We start from the raw sequence: 15,056 nt of genomic DNA on the forward strand, positions 1-15,056 counted from the left end.
TTCTAAATCCATAAATGCAATAAAAACTTCCCTACCTTTATCTAAATACTGTTCACATATATGCTTCAATGTAAACACTTGATCTACACATCCCCTACCCACTCTGAAACCTCCTTGCTCATCCGCAATCCTACATTCTGTCTTACCTCTAATTCTTTCAATTATAACCCTACCATACACTTTTCCTGGTGTACTCAGTGAACTTATTCCTCTTTAATTTTTACAGTCTCTTTTGTCCCTTTTCCCTTTATATAAAGGGACTATACATGCTCTCTGCGAATCCCTAGGTACCTTCCCCTCTTTCATACATTTATTAAACAAAAGTACCAACCACTCCAACACTATATCCTCCCCTGCTTTTAACATTTCTGTCATGATCCCATCAGTTCCAGCTGCTTTACCCCCTTTCATTCTACGTAATGCCTCACGTACCTCCACCACACTTACATTCTGCTCTTCTTCACTCCTAAAAGATGGTATACCTCCCTGGCCAGTGCATGAAATTACCGCCTCCCTTTCTTCCTTAACATTTAAAAGTTCCTCAAAATATTCTCGCCATCTACCTAATACCTCCCACTCCCCATCTACTAACTCCCCTACTCTGTTTTTAACTGACAAATCCATATTTTCCCTAGGCTTTCTTAACTTGTTTAACTCACTCCAAAATTTTTTCTTATTTTCATTAAAATTTCTTGACAGTGCCTCTCCCACTCTATCATCTGCTCTCCTTTTGCACTCTCTCACCACTCTCTTTACCTTTCTTTTACTCTCCATATACTCTGCTCTTCTTATAACACTTCTGCTTTGTAAAAACCTCTCATAAGCTACCTTTTTCTCTTTTATCACACCCTTTACTTCATCATTCCACCAATCACTCCTCTTTCCTCCTGCCCCCACCCTCCCATAACCACAAACTTCTGCCCCACATTCTAATACTGCATTTTTAAAACTATTCCAACCCTCTTCAACCCCCCCACTACTCATCTTTGCACTAGCCCACCTTTCTGCCAATAGTTGCTTATATCTCACCCGAACTTCCTCCTCCCTTAGTTTATACACTTTCACCTCCCTCCTACTTGTTGTTGCCACCTTCCTCTTTTCCCATCTACCTCTTACTCTAACTATAGCTACAACTAAATAAGTTTTTATTTGTATTAAATCAGTAAATTGCCTCAGTTTTCTGATGAAAGGAAAAGAATAAATCTGGCAACTTACTGGTCCTTAATTATAAATATTTTCAGGATTATGCTGTAGATGTGTAAATTGAGATTTTATTTTATTGCAGACTGGAGATTTAAGCCAAGAAGAAGGCATGGCTTTGCGGCTGGCTTTTTTGCAGAGTGCCAGTCTGCGAGCCATATGTGCCATCATGAATTGTCCGTGTTATGCCGAGATGCTGCTGGTACCGAAGGCAGTGCAGGAAAAGGTGCGTATGGGAATCAAACATTGGGCACCACACAACAATGCATGTTGTCTTGTAATCTTTCTCCTTACATTCTTTGGCTCCTTGTTGTGTGTTTAACTTTGAGGGCCCTTCAAGGGCCTTGATGCTGATGAAAGGGCTCCAGGTGCAAGGAATCTCCATACCATTTACAACATTGTTGTAAATGGTATTGAGATACTAGCAAAATGTTGAAGAGGACACTTGTGTACAATTCAAGACATTTATTAAGGGAAATGTTTCATTTATTATTAGCACTGATGAACCATTCATGGTGAAACATTTTTCATTAAACATCTGAAGTCATTAATGGTGAAATATTTCTTTTAATAAAATGTCCTGAACTGTACACAAGTGTCCTCTTTCTCAGGTGTCACAACAATTCTCACTATTAATTGATTTTTATTCCTACATTCATAGGTTATTCTAGTATATTTCTGTTTGATCATCAAGGAAGTAAACTTGGGTAAAAGTTTCCCAAGATAGTTCAGTTACCTTTACTTTGAAGATTACTTGAGTCCTGGAAATGGGAAGTACAATGCCTGCACTTTAAAGGAGGGGTTTGGGATATTGGCAGTTTGGAGGGATATGTTGTGTATCTTTATATGTGTATGCTTCTAAGCTGTTGTATTCTGAGCACCTCTGCAAAAACAGTGATAATGTGCGAGTGTGGTGAAGGTGTTGAATGATGATGAAAGTATTTTCTTTTTGGGGATTTTCTTTCTTTTTTTGGGTCACCCTGCCTCGGTGGGAGACGGCCGACTTGTTGAAAAAAAAAAAAAAAAAAAATCAGCCATTTCCCACAAAGGTAAGGTGGCCTGAAAAAGAAAAACTTTCACCATCATTCACTCCATCACTGTTTTGCCAGAGGTGCACTTACACTACAGTTATAAAACTGCAGCATTAACACCCCTCCTTCAGAGTGCAGACACTGTACTTCCCATCTCCAGGACTCAGGTCCGGCCTGCCGGTTTCCCTGAATTAAAAAAAAAAAAAAAAAAACTCCTAACAGCACGTCAAGTCCTAAAAACCATTTGTCTCCATCTGCTTCTATCTAGCACGCTCATGCATGCCTGCTGGAAGTCCAAGCCCCTCGCACACAAAACCTACTTTACCCCCTCCCTCTAACCTTTTCTAAGCCTACCCCTACCCCGCCTTCCCTCCATTACAAATTTATACACGTTTGACATGATACCGTGATGAACAATGCACAAATAACCTGCACTTATGAGAAAGGAGTTAATGATGAGGTTTAGTGAGCACCAAACATTTAAGGATCATACAGCACTTATGGAATGGGATTCTTCAAAACAGCATTTAGGTGCCCTTGTTATTGCCAGCTGTTGCACTAGATGAAAGTAAATTTTATCATTAGATCACAATGTGTAATTGATTATATGATTGCAGTCTAGGTGTATTATTGATTGTATGACTGCTGCTGGCCCACTGCTACAATGATGCCATGCAAGCTAGGTGTATTATTGATTGTATGACTGCTGCTGGCCCACTGCTACAATGATGCCATGCAAGCTAGGTGTATTATTGATTGTATGACTGCTACTGGCCCACTGCTACCATATTGCCATGCAAGCTGGGTGTATTATTGATTGTATGACTACTGCTGGCCCACTGCTACAATGATGCCATGCAAACTGGGTGTATTATTGATTGTATGACTACTACTGGCCCACTGCTACAATGATGCCATGCAAACTGGGTGTATTATTGATTGTATGACTACTGCTGGCCCACTGTTACAATGATGCCATGCAAGCTGGGTGTATTATTGATTGTAAGACTGCTGCTGGCCCACTGCTACAATGATGCCATGCAAGCTGGGTTTATTATTGATTGTATGACTGCTGCTGGCCCACTGCTACAATGATGCCATGCAAGCTGGGTGTATTATTGATTGTATGACTGCTGCTGGCCTACTGCTACAATGATGCCATGCAAGCTGGGTGTATTATTGATTGTATGACTGCTGCTGGCCCACTGCTACAATGATGCCATGCAAGCTGGGTGTATTATTGATTGTATGACTACTGTTGGCCTACTGCTACAATGATGCCATGCAAGCTGGGTGTATTATTGATTGTATGACTGCTGCTGGCCCACTGCTACAATGATGCCATGCAAGCTGGGTGTATTATTGATTGTATGACTGCTGCTGGCCCACTGCTACAATGATGCCATGCAAGCTGGGTGTATTATTGATTGTATGACTACTGTTGGCCCACTGCTACATTGATGCCATGCAAGCTGGGTGTATTATTGTTTGGCTGCTGCTGGCTCACTGCTACAATGATACCATGGAAGCTGGGTGTATTATTGATTGTATGACTGCTGCTGGCCCACTGCTACAATGATGCCATGGAAGCTGGGTTTATTATTGATTGTATGACTGCTGCTGGCCCACTGCTACAGTGTTGCCATGCAAATTGATTAGGCAAAATATGAGAACAGCATTTTGATTTCAGACCATACCACGGGCGGGATTGAACCCGCGGGTTCAATCCCGCCCGTGGTATGGTTTGTTTGCAATTGTGTCATAACGATTTTGCGAGTCATTTTGATTTCAGAACTGAAATAGTTTGTATAATTGCAAATAAATATGCATAACCACAAACTATTTTATTTTTTATTATCACACCGGCCGATTCCCACCAAGGCAGGGTGGCCCGAAAAAGAAAAACTTTCACCATCATTCACTCCATCACTGTCTTGCCAGAAGGGTGCTTTACACTACAGTTTTTAAACTGCAACATTAACACCCCTCCTTCAGAGTGCAGGCACTGTACTTCCCATCTCCAGGACTCAAGTCCGGCCTGCCGGTTTCCCTGAATCCCTTCATAAATGTTACTTTGCTCACACTCCAACAGCACGTCAAGTATTAAAAACCATTTGTCTCCATTCACTCCTATCAAACACGCTCACGCATGCCTGCTGGAAGTCCAAGCCCCTCGCACACAAAACCTCCTTTACCCCCTCCCTCCAACCCTTCCTAGGCCGACCCCTACCCCGCCTTCCTTCCACTACAGACTGATACACTCTTGAAGTCATTCTGTTTCGCTCCATTCTCTCTACATGTCCGAACCACCTCAACAACCCTTCCTCAGCCCTCTGGACAACAGTTTTGGTAATCCCGCACCTCCTCCTAACTTCCAAACTACGAATTCTCTGCATTATATTCACACCACACATTGCCCTCAGACATGACATCTCCACTGCCTCCAGCCTTCTCCTCGCTGCAACATTCATCACCCACGCTTCACACCCATATAAGAGCGTTGGTAAAACTATACTCTCATACATTCCCCTCTTTGCCTCCAAGGACAAAGTTCTTTGTCTCCACAGACTCCTAAGTGCACCACTCACTCTTTTTCCCTCATCAATTCTATGATTCACCTCATCTTTCATAGACCCATCTGCTGACACGTCCACTCCCAAATATCTGAATACGTTCACCTCCTCCATACTCTCTCCCTCCAATCTGATATTCAATCTTTCATCACCTAATCTTTTTGTTATCCTCATAACCTTACTCTTTCCTGTATTCACCTTTAATTTTCTTCTTTTGCACACCCTACCAAATTCATCCACCAATCTCTGCAACTTCTCTTCAGAATCTCCCAAGAGCACAGTGTCATCAGCAAAGAGCAGCTGTGACAACTCCCACTTTGTGTGTGATTCTTTATCTTTTAACTCCACGCCTCTTGCCAAGACCCTCGCATTTACTTCTCTTACAACCCCATCTATAAATATATTAAACAACCACGGTGACATCACACATCCTTGTCTAAGGCCTACTTTTACTGGGAAAAAATTTCCCTCTTTCCTACATACTCTAACTTGAGCCTCACTATCCTCGTAAAAACTCTTCACTGCTTTCAGTAACCTACCTCCTACACCATACACTTGCAACATCTGCCACATTGCCCCCCTATCCACCCTGTCATACGCCTTTTCCAAATCCATAAATGCCACAAAGACCTCTTTAGCCTTATCTAAATACTGTTCACTTATATGTTTCACTGTAAACACCTGGTCCACACACCCCCTACCTTTTCTAAAGCCTCCTTGTTCATCTGCTATCCTATTCTCCGTCTTACTCTTAATTCTTTCAATTATAACTCTACCATACACTTTACCAGGTACACTCAACAGACTTATCCCCCTATAATTTTTGCACTCTCTTTTATCCCCTTTGCCTTTATACAAAGGAACTATGCATGCTCTCTGCCAATCCCTAGGTACCTTACCTTCTTCCATACATTTATTAAATAATTGCACCAACCACTCCAAAACTATATCCCCACCTGCTTTTAACATTTCTATCTTTATCCCATCAATCCCGGCTGCCTTACCCCCTTTCATTTTACCTACTGCCTCACGAACTTCCCCCACACTCACAACTGGCTCTTCCTCACTCCTACAAGATGTTATTCCTCCTTGCCCTATACACGAAATCACAGCTTCCCTATCTTCATCAACATTTAACAATTCCTCAAAATATTCCTTCCATCTTCCCAATACCTCTAACTCTCCATTTAATAACTCTCCTCTCCTATTTTTAACTGACAAATCCATTTGTTCTCTAGGCTTTCTTAACTTGTTAATCTCACTCCAAAACTTTTTCTTATTTTCAACAAAATTTGTTGATAACATCTCACCCACTCTCTCATTTGCTCTCTTTTTACATTGCTTCACCACTCTCTTAACTTCTCTCTTTTTCTCCATATACTCTTCCCTCCTTGCATCACTTCTACTTTGTAAAAACTTCTCATATGCTAACTTTTTCTCCCTTACTACTCTCTTTACATCATCATTCCACCAATCGCTCCTCTTCCCTCCTGCACCCACTTTCCTGTAACCACAAACTTCTGCTGAACACTCTAACACTACATTTTTAAACCTACCCCATACCTCTTCGACCCCATTGCCTATGCTCTCATTAGCCCATCTATCCTCCAATAGCTGTTTATATCTTACCCTAACTGCCTCCTCTTTTAGTTTATAAACCTTCACCTCTCTCTTCCCTGATGCTTCTATTCTCCTTGTATCCCATCTACCTTTTACTCTCAGTGTAGCTACAACTAGAAAGTGATCTGATATATCTGTGGCCCCTCTATAAACATGTACATCCTGAAGTCTACTCAACAGTCTTTTATCTACCAATACATAATCCAACAAACTACTGTCATTTCGCCCTACATCATATCGTGTATACTTATTTATCCTCTTTTTCTTAAAATATGTATTACCTATAACTAAACCCCTTTCTATACAAAGTTCAATCAAAGGGCTCCCATTATCATTTACACCTGGCACCCCAAACTTACCTACCACACCCTCTCTAAAAGTTTCTCCTACTTTAGCATTCAAGTCCCCTACCACAATTACTCTCTCACTTGGTTCAAAGGCTCCTATACATTCACTTAACATCTCCCAAAATCTCTCTCTCTCCTCTGCATTCCTCTCTTCTCCAGGTGCATACACGCTTATTATGACCCACTTCTCGCATCCAACCTTTACTTTAATCCACATAATTCTTGAATTTACACATTCATATTCTCTTTTCTCCTTCCATAACTGATCATTTAACATTTACTGCTACCCCTTCCTTTGCTCTAACTCTCTCAGCCATTATAGATAGGAGTGTGACTCACGGTATGGTAGTCAGGGCCCTAACAATTTTGGAGCTTAGTATTCAGGGTCCTAACAATTTGGTAGCACAGTAGCCAGGGCCCTAACAATTTTGGTGTAGTCAGGGCAGGGCCCTAACAGTTTGGTGGCACAATAGTCAAGCCCCTAACAATTTTGGTTTAGTCAGGGCCCTAACAGTTCGGTGACTTAGTAGTCAGAGCCCTAACAATTTGGTGGCATAGTAATCAGGGGCCTAACAATTTGGTGGCATAGTAATCAGGGCTTTAAGAGTTTGCTTACTCTGACAGTTGGTAAATCTGCTATTGAGAACTGAAAGAGATCTAGCTGGTAATGTGGGAAATTGTGCAGCAGTCACAAACTTATTCCCAGGAATGTGAGAAAGTTGATAGTGGTAGTATGTGCAGTTATACTGGATTAAGAAGCTGGAAAACTTCGTTCTACGAGTGTTGGATCAGCTGGGTTGTGATGGCTATGTGGGCCTGCGAGTGGCTGGCGGAAACAGCCTGGTCAGAAGGGAAACGTGACCTAGGCTGGGCTGGGCTGTAATGTCAGCATAGTTGCTGATCCCCTTATATGTGTTGTATAGCATATTATAGTACCATCCATGTGCTTTATATGGAAGATCCCTATTAGGCCGAGTGACTGTATGACTTCACGGGATACAGCATGAGTCAGTGTGACGAGCTGCCTCTTTCTCACTCGATGAACCACCTACGAACAGGCAAGAACACGGCAGGCCTGGGCTCCCACCTCTCATCACAGTCTGACAATACATAGTGTTACCATCCAACAAGTGTGTCTACCTTCAACCCTCTTATCTCCTTACCGAACCCCCACACGACAGTAAGGGTAGAAGAGCCTGTAAAACCAGTTGCAGGGTAAATGGGTAACACATCACACTGGCTACAAGGACATATGAAGTGGCAGTTCAGTAATAATAATTTTAATAATTATAAATTATTTTCTAAGATATGTTTGTTGCATGGATTTCTCTCATGGAAAAAGCCCATGTTTATGCAAGGAATTTCAGGCACAAGTGCATAAGAATACAGAAGCATTGCAGTAAGCAGTACTAGGTTCTACTCGGGGCCAAAAATTCCAACATAAGTGACCTTAATGGGTTTAGCACTTCTTCATGAATATAAAAATAATAAAGAATTTCTTAATTATTTTATTACACTTTTTCACCTTGGCTTGCGAAGGAAGGATTCTTTGCCGCTTCCCCATGAAGTTGGTTTTGTGTGTACGCAGTTAATCAATTTTTCAGGATGGAGGTGAGAAGGGGAGCTCAGTGTCCCTGCTGCATGAAGAAGATGAGATACGCTCAGCTATAAGAGTGCTGGTGAGATGTATGGTGTCGGCCTGTACGCAGCCTCAACCTTTGAAGAGGTGAGGACCGTGTGTGCTTGTAGATGATACACAACTTGGAAGGATGGTTGGGGATGTTGCAGTTTGGAGGGAAATTGTTGTGCCTGCACACTTCTACCAGGAAAACTATCGAATGAATGATGAACATGTTTCGTGATATTGAATGATGGCGAGTGTCTTTCCTGCTATTGAATGAATGATGGTGAATGTCTTTCCTGCTATTGAATGAATAATGGTGAATGTCTTCCCTGCTATTAAATGAATAATGGTGAATGTCTTTCCTGCTATTGAATGAATGATGGTGAATGTCTTTCCTGCTATTGAATGAATGATGGTGAATGTCTTTCCTGCTATTGAATGAATGATGGTGAATGTCTTTCCTGCTATTAAATGAATAATGGTGAATGTCTTTCCTGCTATTGAATGAATGATGGTGAATGTCTTTCCTGCTATTGAATGAATGATGGTGAATGTCTTTCCTGCTATTGAATGAATAATGGTGAATGTCTTCCCTGCTATTGAATGAATGATGGTGAATGTCTTTCCTGCTATTGAATGAATGATGGTGAGTGTCTTTCCTGCTATTAAATGAATGATGGTGAATGTCTTTCCTGCTATTGAATGAATGATGGTGAATGTCTTTCCTGCTATTAAATGAATGATGGTGAATGTCTTTCCTGCTATTGAATGAATGATGGTGAGTGTCTTTCCTGCTATTAAATGAATGATGGTGAATGTCTTTCCTGCTATTGAATGAATGATGGTGAGTGTCTTTCCTGCTATTAAATGAATGATGGTGAATGTCTTTCCTGCTATTGAATGAATGATGGTGAATGTCTTTCCTGCTATTGAATGAATGATGGTGAATGTCTTTCCTGCTATTGAATGAATGATGGTGAATGTCTTTCCTGCTATTAAATGAATGATGGTGAATGTTTTTCCTGCTATTGAATGAATGATGGTGAATGTTTTTCCTGCTATTGAATGAATGATGGTGAATGTGTTACCTTCTTTAGATCCCCCTACCTTGGTGGGAGATGACCTTTGTGGTAAGAAATAATTAAGCATTTTGTATTAATAATTATATTCCTTTTGTATTTCTCTATAGAAAAGATTAATAATAACATCAAATTTGATTGTCTGAATTGAACATCAATTCCTTTAAATACTGTGTAAGTAGAAAGTCAAAGTAGAAACACATTGAGGACATAAGATTACTGTAATGGGTTGAAACCTTTCAGTGGAGGATTGTCTTGATGCTGGCAAAGAGCTCTTAATCCAAGGAATTGGCACTATTTGCACCTTCCTTGGATTAAACCTAATTACTTCTCATTCCTCAGGTGCTGTTGACACTTGTGGATCTAGCACTTCCACATAAATATTCCTGGAGGAGTATACTTGGAGGGGGTTTTGGGGGTCAGTGCCCCCGCTGCCCGGTCTGTAACCAGGCCTCATAAAATAATAAATAGGCAAGGAAGATTTAATTTTTTTCAACACTATACGTCTCCCACCAACGCATAGCAACCCAAAAAAGAAGAAACGCTTTCATAATTTTTTCTTTTTACATTTAGTAATTTATACAGGAAAGAGGGGTTACTAGCCCCTTGCTTCTGATTTAAATTATAGCCTTTACAAACTACCTAATATCTTAAAAGTTTAAATCTGAGGTGCTTTTCAGACAAGTGAGTGTAGCAGAGGTGGAGCGGTCACACCTTGTGCTTCACAACATGTGTATGAGAGCCTGGGCTGAAGACAGCCTGAGTGTGGCCGACACTCAGTCTCGCATCATGGCCCTCACGGCCAGTGAGGAGAACATTTCTGAGCAGGTTAGTACTTTCTTACCCCTTTGTTGATGCATGTATTATATACAGTCAGCTCTTATAAAGCCTCTAATTGTAGTGATATTTTTTGTGATTGTAAAAGTTTATCCAAAAATGAGTACCATGTGTAAAGGTCCTCATTCTATGATACTTGCTATTAAATTTTTGATGCATTTTTAAAAAAAAAAAAAATGTGCATTGAGTTTTTGCATAGTGTGAGATGAACATGAGGAACATCAAAGAGTGATCTGTGCCTTGTGTTATGGTCATGTGTTCTGTTGAGGTTGGCAAGGAGATGTTTGAGGGGAGGGTTAATATCAGAGTTAAGTGTTCTATGTATGTAATAGGTGCAGTAATAAGTATGGATGTTTTGTATGGTGAGTAGGTTTAGTGTATTGAATATTGGTAGTGTGCTGCCTGTAGTGAGAATTTGTTATCATTCTAACTGCAGCCTTTTGTTGAGTAATTAGTGGTCTGAGATGGTTAATTGTTGTTGAGCCCCATGCACAAATTCCATAGGTTTTTTTTATCAACCTTTGTGTCCCCTATCCATCCATTGGTAAACTTTCAGCCTTAAGTTTGTTAGTCCTCATGTAGATATTTTCTGTTCGGTAAACAGTATTGGCTAGCGTGACTGCTACGTATGTAGTGTCATCTCTGAGTATGAGAAAAATGTTCTGAATATTTTCTTGTTCATATGTTTTAATGAAAAACTATTGTTTTTCTGATTTCTGTATTTTTTTTTTCTCTATTATTATTACTTCTCAGATTGCTGAAGCAACAGATCGACAACAAAACACATCAGACATACAATCTGCTGGTGCAGATGTTCGAGTCCCAAAGCGTCCCATTCCATCCCTCGGCCTTCCCATCACTGTGCCTTGTGCTCCTGCTACTTACCCAGTAGGGGAGATGCGTTCATCCCATTATTCCCACACATCTCAGTCATCGCGCTCGAGTCAGAATCCGCCAAGAGGGCGCTCAGTTGGGCCGTTGACTCCACAAAGTGCTCCTCTTCCTCCCATGGCCAGGAGTCATTCACCCTCCCCTCCGCTAACTCCTCTGCCACCTCTACCACCACCAGTTGCCACTCCTTTATTGGAAATGGGATTTACCCTCAAACATATCCAGAAGGCTATTTCTGCTCAAGGTAATTTTTATGCTTTATGTACTTAGCTGATACTTAATAATTTGGCATGTTTTGTAAAATAACAGTATGATAATACCTATAACAACATTGCTTGCCTAAGATTGATTCTCTAGAATTAATTTTAATATTTGAACTTAAATGTAGCTAGGTTAATACACTTGCATCTCTCTTGCTGGAATTGTTGGGTCCAGCCTCAGGAGTCTTAAAAAAAATTTATTACTAATTGTTAAAGAAAAAGAGAAGCTTTATAAGGTGATCTTTTTGAGTCACTCTGCCTTGGTGGGAGAGGACCAGTACGTTGAAAAAAAAAATTCTAGCAATCTTCATGTACAGGAGGGCCCTGTGTATGCAGCAGCACCTCTTTTTCGGTGTTCCATGTTTTTGTTGGCTTTCATTTGAGCCATTGTTCATTATGTTCGGTGCTTGTACCTCACATTGTATTAGGGAAGGATAACTGGCACCATCTTTAGAGGTGTATGAACAGTGTCCTCCTTTACATTCTTTGTGTGCATTGTATATTTTTATGTGCTACATTGGTCATTCCCACCAACGTTGGCTGCCCTTCCTTGGTGGGAAATGACTGTGGTGGAAAAAAATGCACTGTGTGGGGGGTCTCATTTATTGAACTTTCTACCAACAGGTCATAAAGGTGAACCTTCAGCAACACAGATCAACCAGTTGGTTACATGGATGTTAGAGCATCCTTGTATTGATGCTAGTGAGACCAGCGAGAGGAGACGCTCTCACGAGGACACCTCTTCCTCTGCAGCTGCTTCAGGAGCTGCAGCTGTTGCTGCACAGGTATTACAAATCAGGCAATGTTTATGCAAGAAAAATTTCCATTTGTTTATGCTTATACATTAAACCCTTACTGATTTTCAGTTCTTTTGTTAATTAATGTACAGTGTTATAAGCAGTGTGAGGTAGTTGACCTTATGTAGTAATTGAATTAATTGGGGCAGGGTTGTTTACATAATTGTGGCAGGGGTGTTTGCATGAAAGGAAATTAAGTTGACAGATACAAGGGTTGGACAAAATACTGTGAACACCTTGTTCTATAACATTTACTATTTTCAATATGGAGTTGATCCTCCATTTGCAGCTGAAACAGCACCAGTTCATTGAGAGGTTGATTCATATAACATTTAAACAGTATCCAGGGAATTTTGAGTCATTCCTCAAAAGAACTTGCTCTAACTCTTCCAAAAATGATGGTGGAGGAAATCGGTACCTGACTTGCTGTTCCAACTGACCCCACAGATGCTCTATAGTATTTGGATTCAGCAACTTTGGGGACCAATCCAAATGTTTGACTTCACTTCATGTTCTTCATGCCCATCTTAAACAACTCTAATGGTGTGAATTGGTGCATTATTGTCTTGGAAGATAGCACAAAAAGGGACATGTAATGCATTTAAATTAATTATTGTCATTCGACAGTTTGACACTTCACTCAGCAGCTGTTCACGTCCAACCCCTGTATAGGAGGGCCCCGGTTATACAGCAAGCCGAGACATATGAGCAAGTCTCCTTACACTCGCTGCCCCTGTTAACCTTCAGTAAAAAGATACCTGGGAGCTAGTCTAATGTTGTGGGTCGCATCCTGGGGAATGGTCAAATACTACAAACTAGTGGGTAACTTGAATGTCTCTCAGATAACCTAATGATGCATTATTTGTGCCTAAAGTACACAACAAACAAACCATGAGAGCTAAAGGTTAAACCTTAAAACCTAACCTTAAAGGGTGGGGAGGCACATGGCACATGGCCGGGCTCCAAGTGTAGTAAGGCTTGTAAAGTAAAAGGACACAAGTGCAACTAATGTGACATTTTATTGTGGCAACATTTTGCTCTCCAGGAGCTTTGTCAAGCCGTTACGACGCAAAGTCAATCAGGACCTTAATCTTCCTCTACCTCCTGGAGATTTTGTTGACTTGATTGAACTCTGTTAATTTCAACTGTTTTTATTTCAATAACAGGCTCTACAAACAAACCTACGGCATGGGAATGGGGCCCCCCATCAGTGCCGTCCTAGCCAACTTATACATGGAACACCTAGGGTCCGAACACTTCACCAACATCATCCCTTTAAGCATCACTTGGTTATGTTACGTGGACGACGTCCTCATAATAACTCCCAAATGTTTTGATGTACGGAATCTTCAGGCAAGACTCAACGCAGTTGAATCGATGATCCAGTTTACACTAGAAGAAGAATCCAGTGACAAGCTACCTTTCCTCGACGTCCTCATTCACAAAGTAGACAACACCCTAAGATTTCAAGCTTATAGGAAACCAACCAATAAAAATGATCTCACACACTTCTATTCCAGTCAAGATACTAAGACCAAAAGAGGCATCATCATCAAGTTTTTCCTAAGAGCGTCCCGAATTTGTAGTCCTGAGTTTCTTGACGAGGAATGTACATACATTCACCGAACCTTCACTGAGTTACATTTTCCTTCCTTTTTCATCAAAGACTGCAAGAAAAGAGCTCTTCAGATCATTAATTCTCCACGCACCAACACCACTCCTAACAAAGTTATTATTCTTCCCAACAGCCAGGTTGCACTGAATGTTTCTAAAGTACTTTCACAAGCTAACACCAGAGTCGCCATCGCTTCCAGCACTTCAGTAAAGGATCTGACCAGGACAAAATCAAAGCACCACGAACCAGTCAATGCAGGGGTTTACACTATACCCTGCGGAGGCTGTGACAAGATTTATGTTAGGTGTAACAGCAAGAAACCTCAACACCCGCCTCAATGAACACATTTACGCATGTAGGAACGATAACTCGAACAACGCCTGTGTACAACACCAAAATTCCACCAATCATCTCATGAAATTCAGGGACGCCCAATTAGTGATCAAAGAAACTAATTTCCACAGACGCAAGTGCCTCGAGTCAGCACTAATCACTGTTTCGAATACAATTAAACAAAACAAAGGCAGCTTCACCATCTCTGAAGTCTTAGCAAGAATCCTCCTGAAAACAGTAAACCCTGCCATCACATAGTCTCTCCTGTTAATACTACACAAAGCACATTACAGAGAGTGAACACTGAAACAGGCCTTCTCTATCCAGTCTATATTTGTCTAACCTATTTTTATGTCACCCAAGTAATAGCTTTTATATCCTTTTACTCATGTACGAGTTAATTGCTCTACCATATTATATTACTACTACTACTACTACAACTTGTGTCACTACTACTACCTCTAGTATTGCACCTCACTCTGAGCCTTTATATGTACCCTCTGTGTCCATATACTGTTTGTAACGGCTTGATAAAGCTCCTGGAGAGCGAAACGTTGCCACAATAAAATGTCACATTAGTTGCACTTGTGTCCTTTTACTTTACATATTGTCGGTAATTCTACCAACATTATTACAGTAGTAAGTCTTGAAACTCATCAAAGGTATATCAAAGGTTTCAGGCTACTGCTGTAAAGTGAAAATTGCTGTAAAGTGAAACAGCCTTCTTACTTTCAAATTCATATAAAAGCCTGATAACATGTTTACACTATCATATATTAAGTGAGCAAGCAGTAGAACTAGGCCTAAAATTGCATATACATTAAACACATTACTTACCTTAAAATATTT

The 15,056-nt window shown here is 40.7% G+C and overlaps 1 protein-coding gene across 7 annotated transcripts in view; it reads left to right on the plus strand.

The window, feature by feature from the left end:
• The window catches only part of LOC128699864 (probable E3 ubiquitin-protein ligase HERC1), a gene marked incomplete at its 5' end in the record, with an annotated part of 163,798 nt that overhangs the window by 25,734 nt on the left and 123,008 nt on the right, over positions 1-15,056 (plus strand). For all 7 annotated transcript variants that reach the window (XM_070102322.1, XM_070102323.1, XM_070102324.1 and 4 more), the window contains 5 exon segments: positions 1,286-1,426; positions 8,376-8,497; positions 10,155-10,302; positions 11,065-11,446; positions 12,087-12,247. In XM_070102322.1, the coding sequence (XP_069958423.1) occupies positions 1,286-1,426; positions 8,376-8,497; positions 10,155-10,302; positions 11,065-11,446; positions 12,087-12,247 (954 nt within the window).

The sequence above is a fragment of the Cherax quadricarinatus genome, chromosome 81, assembly GCF_038502225.1.
Source record: "Cherax quadricarinatus isolate ZL_2023a chromosome 81, ASM3850222v1, whole genome shotgun sequence".
In the NCBI taxonomy this organism is placed as follows: domain Eukaryota; kingdom Metazoa; phylum Arthropoda; class Malacostraca; order Decapoda; family Parastacidae; genus Cherax; species Cherax quadricarinatus.